The 25,519-nt window shown below is 56.4% G+C and overlaps 1 protein-coding gene across 2 annotated transcripts in view; it reads right to left on the reverse strand.

Moving 5' to 3' along the window:
- Positions 1-23,413, reverse strand: part of RAB35 (RAB35, member RAS oncogene family) — a 28,028-nt gene extending 4,615 nt beyond the window's left edge. Inside the window, exons 1-3 of one of the 2 annotated variants that reach the window (XM_029057992.2) lie at positions 23,210-23,411; positions 13,403-13,453; positions 12,735-12,858 (exon numbers count right to left, since the gene is read on the reverse strand). In XM_029057992.2, coding sequence (XP_028913825.1) covers positions 12,735-12,858; positions 13,403-13,453; positions 23,210-23,261 — 227 coding nt within the window. In that variant the 5' untranslated portion in view covers positions 23,262-23,411. Of the gene's footprint in view, positions 1-12,734; positions 12,859-13,402; positions 13,454-23,209 lie in introns of both variants that reach the window. The other variant, XM_029057993.1, reaches the window with a different exon arrangement.
- Positions 23,414-25,519: the final 2,106 nt, after the last annotated feature.

The raw sequence follows: 25,519 nt of genomic DNA on the forward strand, positions 1-25,519 counted from the left end.
GTCTGGATGGCGAGGAGAGGCCGGATTCTAGCAAGGCTGCGAAGGTAGAACCGACAGGATTTGGTGACAGAGCAGGTACGTGGGTGGAATGAGAGAGAGGAGTCGAGGACAACGCCAAGGTTACGGGCTTGTGAGAGAGGGAGGATACCGGTGTTGTCTACAGTGATGAGAAAGACAGGGGGAGGGCGGGGGTCCGGTGGGAAGATAAGGAGCTCGGCTTTGGACGTGTTTAGTCGGAAGTGGCGAAGGGACATCCAGATAGAGTTGTCCCGAAGGCAGGAGGAAATGAGAGTTGGCAGGAAAGGACAGTGGTCAGGGCTGGAGATTTGGGAATCACCTGCATAGAGTCTAAGCCGAGGGAGAAATTCTCCGGACCAGAAACTCAAAAATGGGGGTTCCTCCAACTCAGGGACCAGAAGCTGCGGCCCCTAAAGTTCTTGGGCTTCACAGTTCCCCACCCCCCACTACCTCCCCGCCTCAAACCCCATCCCTGCCCTTCTTTCTCACGGCATCCCCAGGATGGCGACTCCTCAGGTTTCTCTCATCCAGCCCCTCCCCATGTCTCCCTCCCCACAACCTCAGCCAAGGGCGGCCTGTGAAACCGTTACGGGCAGGGAAGGTTTCCGATTACGGTGGTAGTCTACTCTCCCAAGCACTTAGCGCAGTGCCCTGCGCACAGTCGGCACTCAATAAATACGACCGAATGAATGAAATACGACTGAATGTAACGCCCACTCCATCGCGGGCCAACTCTCCTCCGTCCCTGGACCCGTTCCTGACTCATTCGCCGTTTCTCCTCGCCGTCACCGAAAGCGGGGTCTCCCCACACCACGCCGTCTCCCCCGCCGCTCTCTCCCATTCCCCAAAGCTTGCTGGAAAAAGGGGAGGGGTTGGCCTGCTCCTTGGCCCCTAACACCGCTTCCACTGACTCACCCCTCCATCCCCCTCTCTCTCTCTCTCCTTTTTTATGGTACTTATTAAACATCTGCTATGTGTCAGGCAATGTGCAGAGCGCTGAGGTAGATACGAGCTGATCAGGTAGGGCACGGTCCACGTCCCACATGGGGCTCACACCCTTAATCCCCGTTTTACAGATGAGGTCCCTGAGGCACAGAGAAGCTAAGGGACTCCCCCGAGGCCCCACAGCAGACAAGTGGCGGAGCAGGGATTGGAACTCAGGTCTTCTGACTCCCGGGCCCGTGCTCTAGCCATTAGGCCACGCTGCCCTCTCTCTATTGTCCATCCAATTGCAAGTTTCCTGCCCCCCTCCAATTTTCTAAGCAATTGCCATGCCTTTCTCACCTGCCCCGGCCCGACCCTGGTCCTCGGGGACATCATGACCCTGTGGATATTCCTGAGGCTCTCCGGGCCGCCTGCTTCCTCACTCCCCGACTCCGCCCTTCCTCATCCACTCCCCCGCCTGGACTCACTCAGGACCTTCTCATCTCGACGTCCCGGACGACCCCGAAATCCCACTGCCTTCTCTCGTCCACACCCCCTCGCCGCCAAACTGTCCTCTCCCCGGTAGAGGCCTCTCGGCTCCTGACCCCCCTCCGCTCATCGCCGACCATCACTAGGCCCCCTGTGAGCCCGCTCCCCAATCTCCTTCCCGGCTCTTTAAGAACCTCCACCCGTTCCCCAACCACGCCTCGCCATTGGCTTTTTAAAGCATTCAGACACCTTGCCCCTTCCTAACTCACCTCGCTACTCTCCTACGACAACCCGGCTCGCACACTCTGCTCCTCTGATGCCAACCTACTCCCTGTACCTCCATCTCCTCTATCTCACCGCTGACCCCTCGCCCACATCCTCCCTCTGACCTGGAAGTCCCACCCCCTCCGAAAATGACAGACCACTAGTAAGTACTTCCCCACCTTCAAAGCCTTATTAAAATCACATCTCCCCTGAGGGCTTCCCCAATTAAGCCCTCACTTCCTCTACTCCCCCTCCCTTCTCTGTTGTCCTTGGATTTGCACCCATTACTCACCTCACCTTCAATCCGCCAGCACATTTATTTATATTAATGCCTGTCTCCCCCTCTAGACCGTCTGCTCCTTGCACGGAGAGAACATGTCTACCAACTCCGTCAGACTGCCGTTCAAGTCAATCGTATTTACTGAGCGCTTACTGTGGGCAGAGCACTGTACCGAGCGCTGGGAAAGTACAATTACTCTCCCAAGAGCTTATTACAGTGCCGGGCACACCGTAAGCCCTCAAGAAACGCCACTGACTGAATGATTGCTCCATCCCCCACATCAGGGAGTGGGGCTCCCCACGTGCAGACCCCTCCTAAAATCCTCGCTCCTCCAAACCGCTTTCCGGAATCAATTCCCGGCATTTGAGTCAGGTCATCCCCCTTCAACCAACTCAAGCGCTTTGGAACGTATTTACACCCTCCTTAGCGATCGTGTATACTGACGGATTGATTTTCTGACCTCTCCTAGTGGTAAACATTTCTGAGTTTGTCTCCCCTACCTTTAGCGCGGAACGCCCTCCCTCCTCACCTCCGCCAAACTGTTTCTCTTCCCCTCTTCAAAACCCCCTACTTAAAACTCACCTCCTCCAAGAGGCCTTCCCAGACTGAGCTCCTCTTCTCCCTCTACTCCCTCCGCCACCCCCCTTTACCTCTCCGCAGCTAAACCCTCTTTTCCCCCTTTCCCTCTGCTCCTCCACCTCTCCCTTCCCCTCCCCACAGCACTGTACTCGTCCGCTCAACTGTATATATTTCCATTACCCTATTTATTTTAATGAATTGTACATCGCCTTGATTCTATTTAGTCGCCATTGTTTTTACGAGACGTTCTTCCCCTCGACTCTATTTATTGCCATCGTTCTTGTCCGTCCATCTCCCCCGATTAGACCGTAAGCCCATCAAACGGCAGGGACCGTCTCTATCTGTTGCCGACTTGTTCATCCCAAGCGCTTAGTCCAGTGCTCTGCACATAGTAAGCGCTCAATAAATACTACTGAATGAATGAATGAATGAAGCTCCTTGAGGGCAGGGAATAAATGGCATTGTCCTGTACTTCCCAAGCCTCTAGAACAGTGTAATGCACCAAGCAGGAGCTCAATAAATACCGCTCCTACCCAATCTCCCCTCTCTCGCTGCACAAATCCACGCCCTCCGCTGGGCGCTTCAAGCCAAAAAAAAATCCCTTGCACTCCTGTCTCTGTCACCCTAAGCCCTGGATCACCTCCACAATCCGTTTCCTCCGCTCGCATGCTCTCGCCGCCGAGGACCGTTGGCAAAAATCCAGGCGGCAGGCCGACTTCATCCATCACAAATTCAACCTCGGCTGGCTCTGTGCCCTCAGCAACACGACTTCTCCTCCCTTCCTGACCCCCAGGCCCACTCTCTCTACCAATTATTCCAGACTTTTAACTCCCTCCTTAAACCCCCAGTTCTCCCACCTCTTCCAGCTACCACCCCATGACCTGGCCAACTAAAAAGAGAGTGTGGCAGTGTGGCCTAGTGGAAGGAGCCTGGGCCCGGGAGTCAGAGGAGCCAAGTTCTAACCCTGGCTCCGATATTTGTCTGCTGCTTGACCTTGGGCCGGACACAACTTCTCTGTGCCTCAGTTCCCTCATCTGCAAAATGGGGGTTTCGTTCAATAGCATTTATTGAGCGCTTACTGCGTGCAGAGCACTGTACAAAGCACTTGGAAGGGTACAGTCTAACGAGAAACAGACATATCCCCTGCTCACAACGAGTTTACAGTCTCGAGGGGGAGACAGACATTAATATAAATAAATTACAAATACGTACATATATAAGTATATATGTAATAAAATAAAAATACTAATGTTGGTATTTAAGCGCTTACTATGTGCAGAGCACTGTTCTAAGTGTTGGGGTAGGTACAGTGTAGTCAGGATGTCCCATGTGAGGCTCACAGATAATCCCCATTTTGCAGATGAGGTAACTGAGGCACAGAGAAGTGAAGTGACTTGCCCACAGTCACAGCGCTGACACGTGGCAGAGCCGGGATTCAAACCCATGACCTCTGACTCCCAAGCCCGGGCTCTTTCCACTGAGACACGCTGCTCCTCTATATGTACAGATATGCTGTGGGGCAGGGAGAGGGGGATGAATAAAGGCAGCGAGTCAGGGCAACGCAGAAGGGAGTGGGAGAAGAGGGAAGCGAGGCTTAGTCCGGGAAGGCCTCTTGGAGGAGATGAGCCTTAATACCTGTTCTTACTCCTACTTAGACTGTGAGCTCCATGTGGGATCTGATGATCTTGTACCTACCCCGGCATTTTAATAATTGGTCATTCAATCCCATCTACTGAGCGCTTACTGTATGCAGAGCACTGTACTAAGCGCTTGGAAAGTACAATTCAGCAACAGAGAGAGACAATCCCTGCCCACAACGGGCTCACAGTCTAAAAGGGGGGAGACGGCCATCAAAACAAGTAAACAGGCAGGTTAATACGGCGCTCGGCACTTAAAGCACTTAAGCACTTAAATATCACAAATAATTACTATTAATAGTAATAACCGATTTGCTATTAATGTTATTAATAATTATAATATAATCCATCAGGTGCTAACTGCCCCCCATATTTCCCTGATCTCCTCGGTTCCCTCTTCTTCCCTCTCTACTCTGATGCTCCCCAGATGTCTCAAGAGGAGATCTCCCGCCCGCTGTCAAAATCCAACCCCTTTCCCCTCCGATCTCATCCCTTCTCACTTTATAAAACCAGTTGTAGTTGCTGCCCACTCTTCTTCCTTCCCTGACCGCCATCTTCAACCGCTCACTCTGTTGGCTCCCCTTCCCCTCTGCTTTGAAGCACGCTCACATTTCCCTACCCAAAAAAATCCCCTCTCTTTACCTCCGACTTCTTCCTTGGCCCCTCTACAGTCCGGCTTCACGCCTCTCCAAGGTCACCGATGACCCGTCCTTCTCACCCAATCCAACTGACTTTGTCCTCATCTTCCTCCATCCGTCGTGGGCTCTCCCTCTGCCCCCCGTCTCCTGGAGAAACGAATTCACCTTGGTTTCTCTGACCCAGTCCCCACCTCATCTCCTCCTACATCTCTGGTCGGTCCTGTCAGTCGGCCAATGGTATTTATTGGGAGCTGGGTGGGGAAGAGATCACTGTACTAAGCGCTTGAGCGAGTTCCACAGTGTTAGTGGACAACTTCCCCGCCCAGGAATTTATAATCCTTTGCCGGCTCTTTCTCTGCGGCCCTCTCCTTAGCTCTGGGGGTCCCTCCAGACTCCGTTCTCCACTCCCCATCTAGCCTCCCAAACTACTCTCCCTTGGGGAGCTCGTCCACTCTTCCCGGCCTCAACCAGCGCCTCTACGCAGATGACTCCCGAATGTACGACAGGAGCCCCGACCGCTCTCCTCTTTGGCAACCTCGCACCTCCTCTTGCCTCCGGGACGCCTCCGAGACACGGGTGTCTCGCCGATGCCTCGACCGCCACACGTCCGCCACTGAATTCCTTATCTTCTCTTTCAAATCCTCTCCTCCCCCTAGCTTTCACAGCCCCGTTGACGACACCGCCGTCCTCCCCATCTCTAAAGCCCACCAGCTTGGCATTCTCCGTGACTCTTCTCTCTCTCAACCCCCACAGTCAGTCTGCCGCCAAATCCCGTGGGTTCTTCCTCCACAACGTCTCCGGAATCCCCTTCTTCTTCTCCATCCCAAGTGCCGGTCCGAGCGCTCGTCACACCTCGACTCGGCTTCAACCCCGGCCTCCCCGAAGACCTCCCCGCCTCCGTCACAACCACCGGTGGTTGCCCATTCCTCTCGGCGTCAGACGCTCCCGACCGCTGGCGTTAAGGCACCGAATTCGGCATTACACTCGCCGTGTCTCGCTCCCTCTCTCTCGCGTGCCCACCCTTCTGCCGGGAATGTCTTCCCCCTCCACATCTGGCAGGCCACCGCGCTCCCCCATCCTCAGAGCCTTTCAGGAATCTCAGCTCCTCCAGGAAGCCTTCCCGCAGGAATCGCTCGCACCTCCCCGCCCTATTTCCCCGGCCACTGCCGCCTCACCACTTGCGCATCCCTTACGGCACTTGGGCCGCTCTCCCGACTCCTGCCCCGAGCACTTGTCGTCCACAGCCTTCTACTCTGTTGCCTCCCCCTACCTGGAATTTATTTTAGGGCCCGCTAAATTGTCACGCATTTGAGGGCAGGGATCGTGTATATTAGAGAAGCTGGAGGCCTTGTGGAAAGAGCACAGGACAGTCAGGAGACCTGGGTTCTAATTCCGGCTCTGCCGCTCGCTTCCAACGTGACCTGGGGCGAGTCACCTGACTTCCCTGAGCCTCAGTTTCCTCATCTTCCGTACAGTGGGGATGCAATTCTCCCATTAGACCGTGTGGGACGGGAGACTGAGTCCGATCTGATTATATTCTATCTGCCCCGGGAGCATGGTGTTTGGCCTAGAGAAATAGGACAATTATTAGTCTCAACTGCGCTGTACAATTACAATTATTATCATCAATAAATCTGTCTGACTGGCTCGTTTCTAAAGGCCAGGAGATGCCAAGCGAGGCCTGAGGACGTTCGGGGGTCTGGAAGGAGCGGAGGCTCCGGGCCTCAGAGGGAAGGGAGACGAGCCCAGGCCCCCCCTACCTTCTGGGCTGTCCCAGGGAGCCCACATCTCGAACCCATCCCACTCCCCCCGCCAGGCTACTCATTCCGGGAAGCCAGGCGGGGCCGAGTCTCCCCAGGGTGCTCCGCACTGGATCCCCACCCTGAGACAATGACCCCCACCCCGGGGAGCAACTTTTGTCCTTCCCTGTCAGGCCATCGCATTTATTGAGCACTTACTGTGTGCGGAGCACTGTACTAAGTGCTCGGGGAGAGTGCGATCGAACAATCCCTTCCTCTGCAGGGCCCGAGCCCAGATGGCCGCTCCCGGCCCCTACCGTGGCCTCCGAGAAAGCCCTGGGTCAGAGGCTCTCGGCAGCCACCGGGGGCCTGCCTTGATGACGATGATCATGGTACTTATTAAGCGCTCACTATGTGCCGAGCACAGTTCTAAGGCTGGGCTAGACAGAAGTTAATCAGGTTGCATAGAGTCCCTGTCCCAGCTGGGGCTCACACTCTTAATCCTCATTTTAAAGATAAGGTAACTGAGGTCCAGAGAAGTGAAGTGACTTGCCCCAAGTCACGTGGCGGAGCGGAGATTAGAACCCAGGTCCTTTTGGCTCCTAGGCCACGCTGTCCACTAAGCCACGCTGCCTTGCCACTCACCCTCTGGCTGCCTCCCGCCCAGGCACCGAACGCCACAGCGGGCTCCGCACCCACCTCGGGCACCAGCCCCGGCGGCCCCGGAGCCGAGGCGGGCACACCCAGCCTCCAACCGTACGCAGCGCCCAGCACAGTGCTCTGCACACGGTACCTGCTCAATAAAGTAGAGGACAGAGCACGGGCCTGGGAGTCGGAAGGTCATGGGTTCTAATCCCGGCTCTGCCACTTGTCTGCTTGGGCAAGTCGCTTCACTTCTCTGGGCCTCATCTGTAAAATGGGGATTGAGACTGTGAGCCCCACGTGGGACAGGGACTGTGTCCAGCCCTATTTGCTTGTATCCACTCCAGTGCTTAGTACAGTGCCTGGCACGTAGTAAGCGCTTAACCAATATTATTACTATTAAATACAATTGACCGACTAACCGGGAAGGGGAAAAGCTCCCCTGCCCTCCTCTCCCCTACGGCCTTGCCCCGGGCTTCCCCGCAAAAGAAGGCGTTATCGGGGTCCGGGCTGGGGAGGAGCCGAGGACCTTCTGGCTCCCCCAGCCCAGCTCCCCTCCAAGAGGTTGCTTCCCTTCTCAAGACCCCCTTCCCCGAAAAGGGGCCGGTCTGCCACAGCCCCCGAGAAATAGCCGTTTGTTCCTCCATCCCCAGATCCCTCACCGGGCGGGGTTCGGGTCCCTGAGGGAGGCCAGGGGAGAGGACGACACGCCGCTCTGAGGGGCCCATCTGCGGGGCTGAGCTCTTTCAGAGTTCCCCGTCCCTTCGGCTGCGGGTGCTCTGAGCCCCGAGGCGGCGGGGAGGGCGAGGCTGGGAGCAGGGAGAGCTGGGCTGAGAAGCTGCACGGCCGAGTGGAGAGGGCACGGGCCTGGGTGGCAGAAGGTCACAGGTCCTAATCCTGCTTCCGCCACTTGCCTGCTCGGTGACTCTGGGCAAGTCACTCGTCTTCTCTGTGCCTCAGTTATCTCATCTGCAAAATGGGGATTGAGAACGGGAGCACCACGTGGGACAGGGAATGCGTCCAACCCAATCCGCTTGTCTCCACCCCGGTGCTCAGTACAGTGTGTGGCACATAGTAAACGCTTAACAGATACCACAATTATTATTATTATTAAAGCCAGGGCCATCTCTCCGTGGAGGGATCAGGGGAGGCGGGAGATCCGTCCCCCTCTGCTCCCTCAGATTCGGCCCCGCCGACGACTCCAGAAGGGAAAAGCCCCTTGTGACTGGGACCCTCCTGCCCCGGCTCCGCTTCCAAATGGCGTTCCCTCTGAATCACGGGCTCCCTTCCCGGCTAACAAGGCGACCGGCACAGCTTGCTGTGTAGGTGGGGATTTTTGAAAGGGAAAAGCGGGGTGGATTGTCACCGCCTGTGGAAAAATCTCAACTGGCCCCGTTCCCATCCAAGAAGTCACCGAGCTCCAACGCCGGAGGCGAGATGCGACCCTACCGCACACTCGGAAAGGTCTTTGATGCCGGGAAAAGTCCTCGTCTCGACTTGTTCCCTGACCACTGTCCTGGTTTCCAGAACAATTGGATTCCCAGGCTCTGCTTCCCAGATATTTTCGTCAGCACCTCCCGGGTCTCAGCCTCCCTGAGGCCTCGGCCTTCTTGAAGCCAGATGCCCCATCATCCGTAGGTGGGCTGCACGCGAGCCTCAATCATCGGCGGTATTTATTGAGGGCTTCTGCTGGGCAGAGCACTGCACTAAACCCTTGGGCGAGTTCGGCAGAGTTAGCAGACATGATCCCCGCCCCCGAGGAGCTTACGCTCTAGCGGGAGAGACACGGTAAAATACATTACGGATAGAGGAAACAACTGATTATAAAGACATGCCCAAACTGTTGGGGGCTGGGGTGAGGGGGAGCACTTAAGTGCTTAGGGGGGAAGGACTCGGGTGAGTGGGTGGTGCAGTGGGGTGAGGAGATGAGAGGTTAGGGAAGAGAGGAGAGACGGGCTTTTACTAGGGCATCGACGATGGGGAGAGGGGTGGTCTGCGGTGGATGTGAAGGGAGAGGGAGTTCCAGGAAGGAGGAAGGGCAGGGGTTGGGGGTGGATGAGAAAGACTAGGGCAGGGAACTGGGCTGGGACAGAGCCAGTGGGCTTATGCCGTTTAAAAGAGAGATCAGCCCCCTTTCTGTGGAAGATTGGGGTGGGGCCGGCAGGAGAGGGGCACGGCCCCCTGCTAGCCACCCCACCCACAAATCGCCCACGTGATTTGCGCATCCTGGGCAGCCTGTCCCGGGACTCCCGGAAAAGAACAGCCTCACGTTCACTTGCCCGGAATGTGAGTTCCTCTTTAGATCTCTATTTCCTTGCTTTTGCGCACTGAGGCATCCACGGGACCCGAATGCAGTTGCTAAATCCTCCCAAACCCATCCATCCTTCAATCAGTGGCATTTATCGAGCGCTTACTGTGTGCAGAGCTCCGAATCAAGAGCTCGGGAGAGTAACAGCAGTAATAACAGCAGCTGTATTTGTTAAATGCTTCCTAGGTGCCAAGTATTATACTAAGCACTGAGGTAGATACAAAGTTAATCAGGCTGGACACGGTCCTTGTCCCACATGGGACTCCCAGTCTAAGCAGGAAGGAGGAACAGATGAAGAAACGGGGGCACGGAGAGGTCAAGTGACTCGCCCGGGGTCACGCGAGAGGCGAGTGGCAGTGCCGGCATCAGAACCCGGATCCTCTGATTCCCACACCTCTACTGCTTCCACTAGGCCCACGAGAGGCTTACGGTCTAGACGGGAAGACAGACGTTAACCCGAATAACTAAACTGAAACTACAAACCCTTGGGCAACTGATCCCTGAGCCCCCGCAGCCAGAAAAGGAGAAGCGGCCCTCAGAGGGCTCACCCCCACCCCTGACGAACTCTGACCTCTCCCCCGTCTCTCCCGGGGCCTGGGGAGTGCACGGCTGGGCGGCGGCGAGGGATGGACAGTCACTCGCTCCCGTAGCCACATCTGGAAAATAGTTTTGCGGGTTTAGGCAATTAGGCGACTAGCTGAAGCATCCTGAATAGCACCAACTAGGCCAAGCAACTTAACGATCAAATCGAGTGACAGCACTCGACCGCAGCAGGAAACAGAAGAATCAGTCGATGGGATTACCTGAGCACTGCAGGAAACAGAAGAATCAGTCGATGGGATTACCTGAGCACTGTATGCAGAGGACCGTACTAAGCGCTTGGGAAAGTACAACACAGCCGGTAGACAGGATCCCTGCCCAAAGGATGCTCACAGTCGTGTAGCAGGGCAAACGTGGCGTCCCGAGAGGAAGAAACAATAAATAACTGAATATACGACGGAGCTTAGACGAAGTGCTGGAAATGGGCATAAATCCCTAAGTACACAATGTGGGCGGCTGCTAGGCTGGGGTAACTTGGGCCGTCGGCAGCTATAACTGGGGGAGGTGGGATTCTAGGAGGGTCTGGTGGCTTGCGGGAGTGGGAAGGAGAAGGGGGAGGAGGAGAGAACGGAGGAGGAGGAGTTCCAGGCGGGCAGAACAGCGTGAGCACCGGCTCAAGAGCGGGCCGGTAGGTTGAGAGCGAGCTGGTGAGGAGTCAGGAGGTGAACTAGAAAGGGGTGAAGAGTGCACGGAGGTAGACGGGGAGAGGTGCTGAACAGCCCCATGCCAGACCAACCCCCCACACGCCCACCTCGCCCCCTAAAAAGCTCTGAGTCGGCCTCACACCCGGGGGTCTCCAGATGTGAGAGGCCAGGCGGCTCAGGGCACCTTTCTTCCAGCCACCTCAATTACCCTTGGCTTTTTTTTTTTTAAACCCACAGAGCGGATATGGCCACCAGCCCCTGGCTCTGTTCCCAGCCCACCACACTCTAGCCTCACCGCCTCAGCTACGAGACGAGACGTCGGTGACCCCTCTAGACTGTTAGCTCGTTGTGGGCCGGGAATGTGTCTGTCTATATTGTCCTCTCCCAAGCGCTTAGTACTGTGCCTGCCACACAGTAAGCCCTCAATAAATAGGACTGAATGAATTAGTAGCCTTGCACAGACGACTTCCTCGCAGAGCCCATTTCCTCGGGGTCCCCCCCCGTCCCCGCCACTCCCGATCTCCGCTCTGCCCCTGGGTCGGGAGGGTCTCCACGTCTCCCTGCCCCGGCGGATGCCCGGCCCCGCCCTCAACCTCCGACTGCCCAGATCCAGGCCAGGCGACCTCAGAACGGGCCGACTACTCACGTCACGTGGGAGGAAGCCGCTGTAAGCGTCTCCGTTGAGTGAGAGAGTGTGTGGGGGCGGAGGGGGGGGGTGTTGGGGAGGGGCCTCTAGACTGTAAGTGTGTTGTGGGCAAGGAACATATCTACCGATCCTATTTTCCTCTCCCAAAAACTTAGCAGAGCGCTCTGCACACAGTAAGCGCTCGATAAATACTCCTGATTAACCGATAGGCGGTGCGCCTCGATTTCACCCGACACCCGGACTCCGGCCGAGTTACCTCCCCCGTTTCTTTTCTGGGTTTTCATTGCAAGCTGGCCCCTCGGGGAGTCACCGAGGTGAGTGCCTTCCTCCCAGTCCCCTCCTCAGCAAGACCCGCCCGCGACGATCCAGCCGCCAACACCTCCCACACCCCGTGGCGGCCGAGGCCCGCCCAGAGCTCCACCCCCCGGGACCCGAGCCGAAAGAGCCTGGCAGCCGCCGGCCCGGCTCCTCCTCGCGGAGCCCCGGGACCGTTGGGGCGTAGCAGCAGAGGAAGCCGTTTGAAGCCCCCCCGGGGGAACCAGCTTTCCCCTCCCGGCGGTCAAGGGGCCGAGCCGTCCTCCCGGAACCCACTCGACCGCCGGGCGAACAGGGAGCCACAGACCACCGGGCTTCCCGGCTGCTTCCGGCTCGCCCGGGGGGCTGCCGGCCCCCTCCCCTCCGGGATGCCAGGCCCCGACCGTGGTTTCTGAGAAGAGGGAAGGGGCCGTGCTGACTCAGGAGAGTGGCAGCGGCCTCGGGCTCAGCTGGGAGCTCTGGTGGCGGCGAAGGCAGCAGCCGGAGCGCCGCCCCCTTCCCCCCAGGCCGCTTCCTGTCTGAGGCGGCTCCCTGCTCTCACACAAGTGAGGTCAGGCCGGGCCCCCGCAGGAGGAGCAGAGTCCCCTCGGACACCCGGCTCCCCCGCAGGCAATGTGAAACCGTCTCCCGGGTCGGGAGGCGACACCCCGCGACCGGGCGACGGGGCCTGGGACGAAGCAAGGTGGGCTCTCGACGCCTCACCTCCCCCAGGGCCCACCCACGGGACAGGGCAATCACTTTCTGGTCACGGTCATCCTCTCGCTGGGGCAGCCCGGGGTGGGACGAATTCTCTTCGGGATAAGAGGAACCCCGCGACAGCCCCATTTGGAGGACGGGGGGGAGAGACGACGGTGGCCGGAGAAGGGCTCCTCCTCGCTCTGGGACTCCCGAGGCGGAATCCCCGCTTCCTTCCCGACCCCAGCGCCCGACGCTGGTCGGCCGGCAGCCGCCGGGGGTGGGGGGACCGGGCCGGCTGTCCGAGGGCGGCGGGAGCCCCGGAGGCGGACTTACGTGGAGGTGATGGTGCGGAAACGCTCCTGCCCCGCCGTATCCCAGATCTGCAGCTTCACCTTCTCCCCGTTGATCTCCACCGTGCGAATTTTGAAGTCTACCCCGATCGTGGTGATATAGCTACCTGCAGAGAGGGACGGGGTGAGACCGGGGCTCGACGGGACCCGTCTCATCCAGCCGGGTTCTCTCCGGGACAGAAGTTCTCCGCGGGGCCCCTGGGAACCCATCACCCCCAGGCTCCTCGGGGACCGGGGATCTGAGGACTTGGAAAAGCCGGAGCTGGGCTGGGAAGCAAGGATCCCCAGCCACCGGTCTGGTTTCTGAGAAGCAGAGAGGGTTCACCCCTCCGGTTCACGCCGTCGACAGCCGAAGGCTTTGAAACACAACACGGGGGGGACCAAGGGGAGAATCTGGTTTTAGTTTCTAATATCAATCCAATTCTCCCAGGCCCACGAGGGGCTCCCAGGCTGGCAGAAAGCCATCACCGGCTTCTCACTTCACGACCACCCCACTGACAAGTCATCCTGGGAAAGTCCTCAGAGGTGGCAGGGCCTGGTCCTGGATCTCCGCTCTCATCTTGTGAGAGAGAGAGAGAGACAGAGACGGAAGGGAGAGCGCGTGCCCATTCAAGGGACAAACAGACTGACCGGACCTTGGGGATCACTCACCTGAGAAAGTGTTGTCTGCAAAGCGTAACAGCAAACTGCTCTTGCCCACACCTGCAATGGAGAAGAGAGAGAATGCTGAGTCCTCTGAAGGGGAAGGAGGAGGAGGGGAGAGCGGGAGACAGGAGAGAGGGGAGGAGGGGGAGGAAGAGACATGAAATTCAGAGTGACCTACTGAGACCCACTCCTCACCCAAGCCAAATCCAGATAGCATGGGCTAGTGGAAAGAGCACAGGCCTGGGACCCCTGAGACCTGGATTCTAATTCCGGCTCCGCCACTTGGCTCCTGCATGGCCTCGGGCAAGCCACTTAATGTCTCTGCGCCTTAGCTTCCTCCTCTCCAAAACATTTAATACCTGTTCTCCCTCCCCTTTAGCCTGTGAACCCCCACGTGGGACGGACTGTGTCAGATCTGTGTGTATTTATCCCCGGTACTTGGCATCTAGTAAACAGTGAACAAATCTGTTGCCGAACTGTACATTCCAAGCGCTTAGTACAGTGCTCTGCACACAGTAAGCGCTCAATAAATACGATGGAATGAATGCATGAAAAACCACAATTATTATTGTTATTAGCTAGCCCAACCCTGGCCAAATCCTCAGGGAGGAGATAAGTGTGACTGGAACTGATCGCTCCTGACCACCAAGCTTCCCAAAAGCTCTTCCTTCCACTCAATGTGCCCTTTGACCCCCACCCGGCCTTGCCGCGGCCCCGTTGCTGACCAGAGCGGCTTTCGTTCGTACAAAGAGGAAACGTGACTCCACCCAGGGTCCCCAGGCCCCTCAGCCCGCCCGCCCAGACCCAGGCCCAGCAGGCGGGCCGCTACAACCCAGGGAGCCAACGAAGGAGGACGGGCTGGCTCGGGTGGGGGGCAATACTGCCGAGTTTCGGGGAGCGAGCTTCCTCCGGCTGCCGTCGGGCAACCCGCTTTACTAGAGAAGGCCGGTTCCCAAGCGGAGGTGAGGTGGGGAGAGAAAAGCGGCCCCCGAGCCCCGCCCGGGCCAGCGGCTCAGAGAAGCAGCGTGGCCCGGTGGAAAGAGCACAGGCCTGGGTCGTCAGAGGACCCGGGTCCTAACCCCGGCTCTGCCAACGGCTTGCTGTGTCCCCCGCGGCAGGTCACTTCACTTCTCTGTAGCTCAGTTTCCTCAAACTGCAAAATGGGGATTCAATCCTACCCCCTCCTACTTGGACTCTGAGCCTCCTGCGGGACAGGGGCCGTGACCAACCTAATTATCTTGTAGCGTTTAGAATAGTGGTTGTCACGTGATAAGCGCTCAACAGATAATCCCGGCTCCACCACTGGTCTGCTGTGTGACCTTGGGCAAGTCACCTCACTTCTCTGGACCTCGGCACCTCGGTTACTTCAACCGTAAAATGGGGGTGGAGACTGGATCGGCAGCCCTCGTCCCAGCTGGGGCTCACAAATTTGCTTGCATCCATCCCAGCGCTCAGATCGGCGCCTGGCAAACGGTAGGTGCTTAAATACCAAAATTATTAAATGTAATAATCACAATAAATCAGAGGCCTCCCAGCAATTCTGCTGTGCTGGTACGGTGGTCCCTGGCAATACAACAGGGCTCCTGGGGGCCCGGGGGGCAAGGCTCCCATCGGCCACCCTAGTCTCCACAGTGAGAGTCCAAGGGGGCACAGGGTCCCTTCGAAGTAGGGGTACGGAGCCGGGGGGAGTGGGCCCGAGCCCGGCTCCGACCACGCTCCTCAGAAACAGCCTCCAGTCAGGCCGGTTAATTTAGAAAGCGCTCCGCTGGGCTCTTGGCATCAGAGGCCTAGCGGCCGCCACTCCGGCTCTCCCAGCCCAGCCACCGAGAACCCGCCCGGACTTTTCCTGGGCCCTCTCAATGCCAAGGATTCCCTCCAGGTGCTTCGGCAGATCGTTAGTAACGGGCCCAGTCCCAACTGGACTGTTTTCACCACCGCCTCCACGCTCTCATTTCACGCTGGGCCTCCCAGAACGCTCAGGGAATGACCAGGAGGTCGAGGAGGGAAGGTGCTGCACTTTCTGCACATCCGTGTGCTTTCATTTGCATCAGCAGTCGCTCCCTCTCCCTTCATATCCGACGGATGACCACTCTTTCCACCTCAAAGCCTTATCAGAATCGCTTCGCCTCCAAGAGGCCTCCCCTCCGACAAAACCATTTCCCCTACTCCCTCTCCTTTCTGCGTCACCCCTGCATTTGTACTTTTACCCTTTATTCACCCCGCCCTCAGCCCCTCACCTTTTACGTCCATATCCCTAACTTATTTCTTTATATTAATCTCTGTCTCCCCCTCTAGATTATAAACTCCTTGTGGGCAGGAGACATGCCTACCAACGCTGTTCTATTATACTCTCCCAAGTGCTCAGTACGGCGCCCCGCAGACAGCAGACAATAAAAATAATCGATTCACTCCATTCACTCGTATTTCCTGAGCGCTTACTGTGTGAAGAGCAGTGTACTAAGCGCTTGGGAGAGTACAACAACAGACACATTCCCTGCCCACAAGGAGTTTACAGTCTAGAGGGGGGAGACAGAGTGATATATAAAAATTCCGGATATGGACCTAGATGGATTGATTGATTGATCAGTAGTCAGGAATTTCATCCTGATAGATCTGGGCTCCTTCCTTTCCTAGCAGACAGAGCCCAGGGCCTGGGAGTCGGAAGGTCACGGGTTCTAATCCCGGCTCCGCCACTTGTCTGCTGCGTGACCCGGGGCGAGTCACTTCACTCCTCTGGGCCTCAGTTCCCTCTTCAATAAAATGGGGATTGAGACTGGGGGAGCAAGGAAGGCATCTTGAGTCCCAAGTGCCGAGTCCCACGTGTCGCCCTCGGAAGGCGCTCGCTGAAAATCCCACCGACTGAGGGACGATCGGTCCCGCTGCTCTCGGTTCTCGTCTTCACGGTACTTTTGCCCGGATGCACTTCCTCATTTTAAGCGTGCGCTCCTCCCAGTCGGCCGGGAGTTTTCCCGCGAGTGCGGTCGGAACCCGGCCCCCGGCGGCTGGGTCCTTCGAACAGGGCCCCGCTCGCCTCTCTCGCTCGGGCCCGCCCATCCCGTCGACCCCCCCTCCGACCCAGACTGTGAATTCGCTGTGGGCAGGGAAAGTGTCTCTGTTTATTGTTGTATTGTACTCTCCCTAGCACTCAGTACAGTGCTCCGCACATGGTAAGTGCCCAATAAATACAATGAATGACCCAACCGGTCTGGAGAGCGGGGTCCCAGAGGCCCCTGCTGCCTTCCCGCTTGGTCAGGCTGGGAGGGAGTAGCCCCGAAACGCCCCACCAAGCCCCAGGACGGTGGGGCGCCCCGATCCCCCGCCCCCAACCCCTCCAGCACCTACCTCCTGGGGACCCGGAGGCTCGGCCTCCTGCTGAGACAGCCCGAGCACCCGGGTGAGGAGTGTCTATCAAAGGCGGGGGAGGAGGGGCCGTGACTGACAGCTCTCGGTCCCCATCAATCAACAGTATTGACCGAGCGCTTACTATGTTCAGAGCACTGTTCTAAGCGCTTGGGAGAGCACGATACAACAGCGGGACAACCTGCCCGGGGCTGGGCCTCATTGAAATGGAACCGCCGGCGGCCCTCATCTTTTCTAAGGCAGCGGAGGCTGCAAGAACTACCCGACCCCGGCATGGAGTGCCCCGGCTGGGTCCGAGCGACAAGATGTGGCCAAATGAGGAATGGTGGGCACTCGGCCGACTCGATGCCCTTCAGACCCTTCAGTCTGTGAAAGCCCAATCCAGGCCCGCTTCTGGGGGAGAACGCAAAACTCCCAGGCTTGGAAGCACGGGAAGATTCAGTTCCCGGCCTCACCACTCTGCAGCTACTCTCTTCGGAAAAAAAAAAAAAAAAAGGAGAGCATTTATCACATCCCTGCCCCTCATACGACAGCGAGACTCTCTGTCGCTCAAAATGAACCTCCGGAGTTATTCCCGGACCCCGACGACCGTCTGCTCTGGCGAATACCGGCAACAGTAGCAGAACTGGAAAGCAACCGGTAGTTCCCAAGTTACATCACCGGGTTCCTTCCCTCTCACTTCTACTTCCACACCCCTCGCTCGCCAACATGTTCAGACTGAGCTGTAGGAGCCGGGACACGTGGCTCAGGCCTTCCGGCTGGTGCCCTCTAAACAGACGTTGGCGTGCGTGTTTTGGGGTTACGGGGATGGGGAGGACCCCAGCTCGGAGGCTGCCCTACTATCCGACTTCTGGGAGAACACTGTCGTGGGAAATTGGATCGGTGGGGCAAATGACGACTTCCTGAAGGCCGGGAACTTCTCGTTTAAAAGATGTCCGAGCCCCCGGGGGTGCTTGGCAGTGAAAACAGGTCTGACAAAAAAACCAGAACGGATTGGTTGACTTCAGTTCCCCTCCTCAGAAGTTCCTCTCGTCCACAGCGCTGTCCCTGGAAATCCTACCGCTGAGGGGAATCCCACAGGGGAGAGAGAGGCAATGTAGTATAATAATAACGAAAATAATAATAACCGTGGCATTTGTTAAACACTTACTATGTTCTAAGCACTGGGGTAGATACAAAATAATCGAATCGGACACGGTCCCCGCCCAACACGAGGCTCCCGGTCTACGGAGCGGAGGGAAGGAGGCGTTGAATCCCCATTTTAGAGGGGGAAATTGAGGTGCGGAGAAGTGGCTTGCCCAAGATCACCCGGGAGGCCAGGAGCGGAGCTGAAATTCGAACCCGGGCCCTCCGGCTCCCAGGCCCGAGCTCCGTCCGCTAGGCCCCGCCGCTTCTCGGCTGAGCCGAGCACGTTCAGGTCAATGGGGAAAAGCGGGGAGCCGCGCAGCGGGATAATGGCAGTCCTGATGCATGCGCTCCGCATGCGAGCTCTCTTCTTGAGTCCCTACCCCCAGATCTGGCTTTCCAGCGCTTAGTACAGTGCTCTGCACGTAGTAAGCGCTCGATAAATACTACTGAATGGATTCAAGCAAACTTCTCTCATGACAAACCACACCCACCCATTACCCTTTCCCAACCGAGGGCCAAATGAACGCTTCGGCCCGGTTTTTTCCCCCCTCTCAAACAAGTACGCCCACTCTTCCCCGGCCAACGATGCCCACCGCCTATCCTACCACCGGCTCGTTACGGGCAGGACCGTGCCTGATTCCGATGCCCTGTACTCTCCCAAGCATGAGTTCAGCGCTCTGCACATAATAAGCGCTCAATAAATACGATCGATCGATCGTTATTCCATCTCTCGGCAGTCTCTCTCGCAGCACTTACGTACAGATGCTTATCCCGGTAGCCCCGACCCGTATTTTAGTTCCTTGAGGGTAGGGATCGAGTCTACCCGCTCTATTGTCTCCTCCGAAGTACCGGGCGCAGAGTAAGCGCTCAACCAATATCGATATCCATCAGTATCAATTGGCCGACGCTTATTCCCGATGTACCGCCATTCGATACGCTCCACCTCCCGCCCCGCGATGTTCCCACCCTCTCGGCTTTTGTCCACCATCTTGGAAACGTGGAACTCAAGGGTCCTCAAAAAGTGTCCCGTCAAGACGCCGCGACTCTGAGCCTGCCTCCCAACCGCCATCTCCCCAATCCTTTCCCTTCTCCCCCATTTCCCCCACACCGTACCCCTAACTAACCCCTCCATAGAGAAGCGCACGGCCCATTGGCAGGACGACAGGCTTGGGAGGCGGGGGACGTGGGTTCTAATCCCGGCTCCGCCACCTGTCTGCTGTGCGACCTTGGGCCGGTCGTTTCCCTCCTCTGTGCCTCAGCTCCCTCGTCTCTAAAATGGGGATTAAGACCGTGAGCCCCAGAAGGGGCAACCTGATCACCCCGTATCTACCCCAGAACTCAGGACAGTGCCTGGCACATAGTAAGCGCTTAAACACCATCGTTATAATTATTATCTATCCATTCCCGGATAATAGACCCCTAGCAGGGCTGGAGAGGGGCAGAGCTCCTTTACAATTAGGGGGCGACCCACGGGCCCGGCCCCACGTCGGTGGGGATACCTGTTTACTAGTTTTCATTCATTCAGTCGTATTTATTGAGCTCTTCCCGTGTGCAAAGCACTGTACTAAGCGCTTGGGAAGTACAATCCAGCAACAGAGCCCATCCCTGTTTTGTTGTCCGTCTCCCCCTTCTAGACCGCGAGCCCGTTGTTGGGTAGGGACTGTCTCACTCTGTTGCCGAACTGTAATCTCCAAACACTAATAATCATAATAATGATGGCATTTATTAAGCACTTACTATGTGCAAAGCACTGTTCTAAGCGCTGGGGAGGCTACAAGGTGATCAGGTTGTCCCACATGGGGTTCCCAGCCTTAACGCCCATTTTATTCATTCATTCAGTCGTATTTATTGAGCGTTTACTATGTTTTGCTTTGCTGTCTCTCCCGTTTAGACCGTGAGCCCGTTATTGGGCAGGGATTGTCTCTGTCGCCTGTCCATTCCAAGCGCTTAGTACAGTGCTCTGCACATAGTAAGTGCTCAATAAATACTACTGAATGAATGAATGTGCAGAGCACTGTACTAAGCACTTGGAACATACAATTCGGTGACAGAGACAATCCCTGCCCAACAACGGGCTGCAGCGTGGCTTAGTGGAAAGAGCCCGGGCTGGGGAGTCGGAGGTTGTGGGTTCTAATCCCAGCTCCGCCCCTCGTCAGCTGTGTGACCGTGGGCAAAGCCCTTAACTTCTCTGCGCCTCAGTTCCGTCATCTGTCAAATGGGGATGAAGACCGTGAGCCCCAGGAGGGACAACCTGATGACCCTGTATCTATGGGAAGATAGACACGGAGATACCCTTGTATCTACAGGAAGCAGCGTGGCTCAGTGGAAAGAGCCTGGGCTTGGGAGTCAGAGGTCATGGGTTCTAATCCCAGCTCTGCCACTGGTCAGCTGTGTGACTGTGGGCAGGTCACTTCGCTTCTCTGGGCCTCAGCGACCTCAACTGTCAAATGGGGATGAAGACCGAAAGCCTCACGTAGGACAACCTGATGACCCTGTATCTCTTCCAGCGCTTAGAACGGTGGTCTGCACATAGTAAGCGCTTAACAAATACCAACTTTATTACCCCAGCTATTAGTGCTTGGCACATAAGCGCTTACCTAATACCATCATTATTATTAGGACTAGAACTGTGCTCTGCACATAGTAAGCACTTAACCAATACCAACATTATTATTACTCCAGTTATTAGTGCTTGGTACATAGCAAGCACTTAACCAACACCATCATTATTATTAGTACTAGAACAGTGCTCTGCATATAGTAAGCAGCGTGGCTCCGTGGCAAGAGCCCAGGCTTGGGAGTCTGAAGGTCATGGGTTCTAACCCCGACTCCGCCACTTGTCTGCTGTGTGACCTTGGGCAAGTCACTTCACTTCTCTGGGCCTCAGTGACCTCATCTGGAAAAATGGGGATTAAAAAATGTGAGCCCCATCTGATTACCCTGTATCTACCCCAGCCCTTAGAACAGTGCTCGACACATAGTAAGCGTTTAAAAAATACCATAATTATTATTAAGCACTTAACCAATACTAACATTATTACCCCAGCTATTAGTGCTTGGCACAATGGCGCTTAACCAACACCATCATTATTATTAGTACCAGAACAGTGGTCTGCACAGAGTAAGCACTTAACCAATATCATCATTATTAGTACTAGAACAGTGCTCTGCACAGAGTAAGTGCTTAACCAACACCATCATCATTATTATTAGGACTGGAACAGTGCTCTGCACATAGTAAGCGCTTAACCAATTCCAACATTATTATTACCCCAGCTATTTGCGCTTGGCACATAGCAGGCGTTTACCTAATACCATCAGTATTATTAGTACTAGAACAGTGCTCTGCACATAGTAAGCCCTTAACCAACACCATCCTTATTATTAGTACTAGAACAGTGCTCGGCACAGAGTAAGCGCTTAACCAACACCATCCTTATTAGTAGTACTAGAACAGTGCTTGGCACATAGTAAGCACTTAACCAACACCATCATTACTATTAGAGAAGCAGTGTGGCTCAGTGGAAAGAGCATGGGTTTTGGAGTCAGAAGTCATGGGTTCGAATCCCGGCTCTGCCACTTATCAGCGGTGTGACCGTGGGCAAGTTACTTCACTTCTCTGGGCCTCAGTTACCTCATCTGTAAAATGGGGATTAAGACTGTGAGCCTCCCGGGGGACAACCTGATTCCCCTGTGTCTATCCCAGCGCTTAGAACAGTGCTCTGCACATAGTAAGTGCTTAAATACCAACATTATTGTTATTATTATTAGCACTAGAACAGTGCTTGGCACAGAGTAAGCACTTAACCCACACCATCCTTATTATTAGTACTAGAACAGTGGTCTGCAAAGAGTAAGCGCTTAACCAAAACCATCCTTATTATTAGCACTAGAACAGTGCTCCGCACAGAGTAAGCACTTAACCCACACCATCATTACTATTAGCACTAGAACAGTGCTTGGCACAGAGTAAGCACTTAACCCACACCATCCTTACTATTAGTACTAGAACAGTGCTTGGCACAGAGTAAGCACTTAACCCACACCATCCTTACTATTAGCACTAGAACAGTGCTCGGCACAGAGTAAGCACTTAACCCACACCATCCTTATTATTAATACTGGAACAGTGCTCGGCACAGAGTAAGCACTTAACCAAAACCATCCTTATTATTAGCACTAGAACAGTGCTCTGCACAGAGTAAGCACTTAACCCACACCATCATTATTAGTACTAGAACAGTGTTCGGCACAGAGTAAGCACTTAACCAAAACCATCCTTATTATTAGCACTGGAACAGTGCTCTGCACAGAGTAAGCACTTAACCCACACCATCACTATTAGTAGTACTGGAACAGTGCTTGGCACAGAGTAAGCACTTAACCCACACCATCATTACTATTAGCACTAGAACAGTGCTCGGCTCAGAGTAAGCACTTAACCAAAACCATCCTTATTAGTAGCACTAGAACAGTGGTCTGCGCAGGGTAAGCGCTTAACCAAAACCATCCTTATTATTAGCACTAGAACAGTGGTCTGCACAGAGTAAGCGCTCAACCCAAACCATCCTTATCATTAGCACTAGAACAGTGCTCTGCACAGAGTAAGCACTTAACCCACACCATCATTACTATTAGCACTAGAACAGTGCTTGGCACAGAGTAGGCACTTAACCCACACCATCCTTATTATTAGGACTAGAACAGTGGTCTGCACAGAGTAAGCGCTCAACCCAAACCATCCTTATTATTAGCACTAGAACAGTGCTCTGCACAGAGTAAGCGCTTAACCCACACCATCATTACTATTAGCACTAGCACAGTGCTTAGCACAGAGTAGGCACTTAACCCACACCATCTTTATTATTAGGACTAGAACAGTGCTCGGCACAGAGTAAGCGCTTAACCCACACCATCCTCATTATTAGTACTAGAAAAGCGCTGGGCACAGAGTAAGCGCTTAATTCCCCCCCTTATCATTATTATTATTATTATCGGGCAGAATGGGGCGACAGGTAGGGAGGCCCCCCACCCCAGGCCCGGAGAAGTGACGCTTCTGGCCCAAAGCCCCCGGACGCCGAGGGGCGGGGCGGCATTTGAAGCCCGGGCCCGGGAGGCGCTCAGTAAGTAGGAGCGAATGGGTGCGGGCGTGATGATGCCCGCTTCCGGGAGGGCGGGGGGGGGGGGGGACGGCGAGGGGCTCGGCCAAGGTCACGGGGAACCCCTCGCCGTGTCCGGGCCCGGGGGGGGGGGAAGGCCTTCCTCCCGCGTTGACCTCTGACCCCTGGCCGGCGTCCGTCAGGACCGGCCGCGCGCTGCCCTCACCGCTGTCTCCGATGATGAGCAGCTTGAAGAGATGGTCGTAGTCCCGGGCCATGGCGGTCGGTCGGTCGGTCGGTCGGTCGGTCGGTCGGTCGGACGGTCGTCCTGGCGCGGGGCGTCTGCGGCCGAGGCCCTTCCCGGAACCGAGAGGAAGACGCCTCCCTCCTTCCCTCCTTCCCGGTCTCCCTCCTCTCTCCCTCCCGCCGCCCTCCCCGCGCAGGCGCCCACGCCCCGACCCCACCCGCACTCGCTCCGCCGCCCCCTCCCACGCCCCTACTGCGCCTGCGCCCCGGGAACCCGCCCTCCCTCTGCGCCCGCGGCCCTGGAACCGCCCCCCCCACCCCTACTGCGCCTGCGTCCCGGGTCCTCCCCCCCCACCGCCACCCCGCCTACTGCGCCTGCGTCCTTGGAACCCCACCACCACGCCTACTGCGCCTGCGTTCCGGGAACCCTCCCTCCCTCCCACACCACCACCCCTACTGCGCCTGCGTCCCAGGTCCCCCACCGCCACCCCGCCTACTGCGCCTGCGTCCTTGGAACCCCCCCCACCACGCCTACTGCGCCTGCGTCCCGGGAACTCTCCCTCCCTCCCACACCACCACCCCTACTGCGCCTGCGTCCCGGGTCCCCCACCACCACCCCGCCTACTGCGCCTGCGTCCTTGGAACCCCCCCCCACCACGCCTACTGCGCCTGCGTCCCGGGAACTCTCCCTCCCTCCCACACCACCACCCCTACTGCGCCTGCGTCCCGGGTCCCCCACCGCCACCCCGCCTACTGCGCCTGCGTCCTTGGAACCCCCCCCACCACGCCTACTGCGCCTGCGTCCCGGGAACCCACACCATCACCCCTACTGCGCCTGCGTCCCGGGTCCCCCACCACCACCCCGCCTACTGCGCCTGCGTCCTTGGAACCCCCCCACCACCCCTACTGCGCCTGCGTCCCGGGAACCCCCTCCCAACCAGCCCCACTACTGCGCCTGCGTCCTGAGAACGCCCTCCCCTTCTCCCCCCTCGCGCGCGCGCGTAAATAGTGCGCCTGCGTGGAGGCTCCAGCCCGCTGGGGGCCCTCCCGAGTGCCCCCAGTGGACACACCCTGCCCACAGCCTCCTCACGGCCCTTAGGCCAACCTGCACGTTCATCCATTCATTGAATAGTATTTATTGAGCGCTCACTATGTGCAGAGCACTGGACTAAGCGCTTGGAATGGACAATTCGACAACAGAGAGAGACCATCCCTGCCCAATAACGGGCTCACAGTCTAAACGGGGAAAAATCATGGCATTTGTTAAGCGCTTACTATGTGCCAGGCACTGTTCTAAGCGCTGGGGGAGATACAGGGTAGTCGGGTTGGCCCACGTGGGGCTCACGGTTTTAATCCCCATTTTTACAGATGAGGGAACTGAGGCCCAGAGAAGTGAAGTGACTTGTCCAAGGTCACACAGCTGACAAGTGTCGGAGCCGGGAATAGAACCCATAACCTTCTGACTCTCCGGCCCAGGCTCTATCCACTGTGGCATGCTGCTTCTCTGTGTGACTTTGGGCAAGTCACCTCACTTCTCTGGGCCTCAGTGACCTCATCTGTCAAATGGGGATGAAGACTGGGAGCCCCACGCGGGGCAACCTCATCACCTTGTACTCCCCCAGTGCTTAGAACGGTGCTTGGCACATAGTAAGCGCTTAACGAACGCCATCGTTGTTATTATTAAGCGCTTAGTACAGTGCTAAGGGCTTCGTACAGTGCTCTGCACACAGTAAGTGCTCAATAAATACAGTTGAATGAATGAAGTTGTGACTCCCCCAAAGTCACACGGTTGATACGTGAGGGAACCGGGATCAGAACCCATGACCTCTTACTCCCAAGCCCGGGCTCCTTCCGCTGAGCCACGCTGCTTCCTCTAATAATAATGATGGCATTCTTTAATCGCTTATGATGTGCAAAGCACTGTTCTAAGCGCTGGAGAGGATAGAAGGTGATCAGGTTGTCCCACGTGGGGCTCACAGTCCTAATGCCCATTTTCCAGATGAGGTAACTGAGGCACAGGGAAGTGAAGTGACTTGCCCAAAGTCACACAGCTGACACGCGGTGGAGTCGGGATAGGAAGCCATAACCTCTGACTCCCCAGCCTGGGCTCTTTCCACTGAGCCACGCTGAGACCATAAAACGATAGTAAGCACTTGATAATAATAATTATTATTATTATAACAGTGGGGGTTGTTAATCATAACTGTGGTATTTGTTGAGCGCTTACTAAGGGTCAGGCACTGTGCTAAGCACTGCGGTGGATACAAGCAAATCCGGTTGGACCCAGTCC

This window comes from Ornithorhynchus anatinus, chromosome 2 (genome assembly GCF_004115215.2).
Source record: "Ornithorhynchus anatinus isolate Pmale09 chromosome 2, mOrnAna1.pri.v4, whole genome shotgun sequence".
Classification (NCBI taxonomy): domain Eukaryota; kingdom Metazoa; phylum Chordata; class Mammalia; order Monotremata; family Ornithorhynchidae; genus Ornithorhynchus; species Ornithorhynchus anatinus.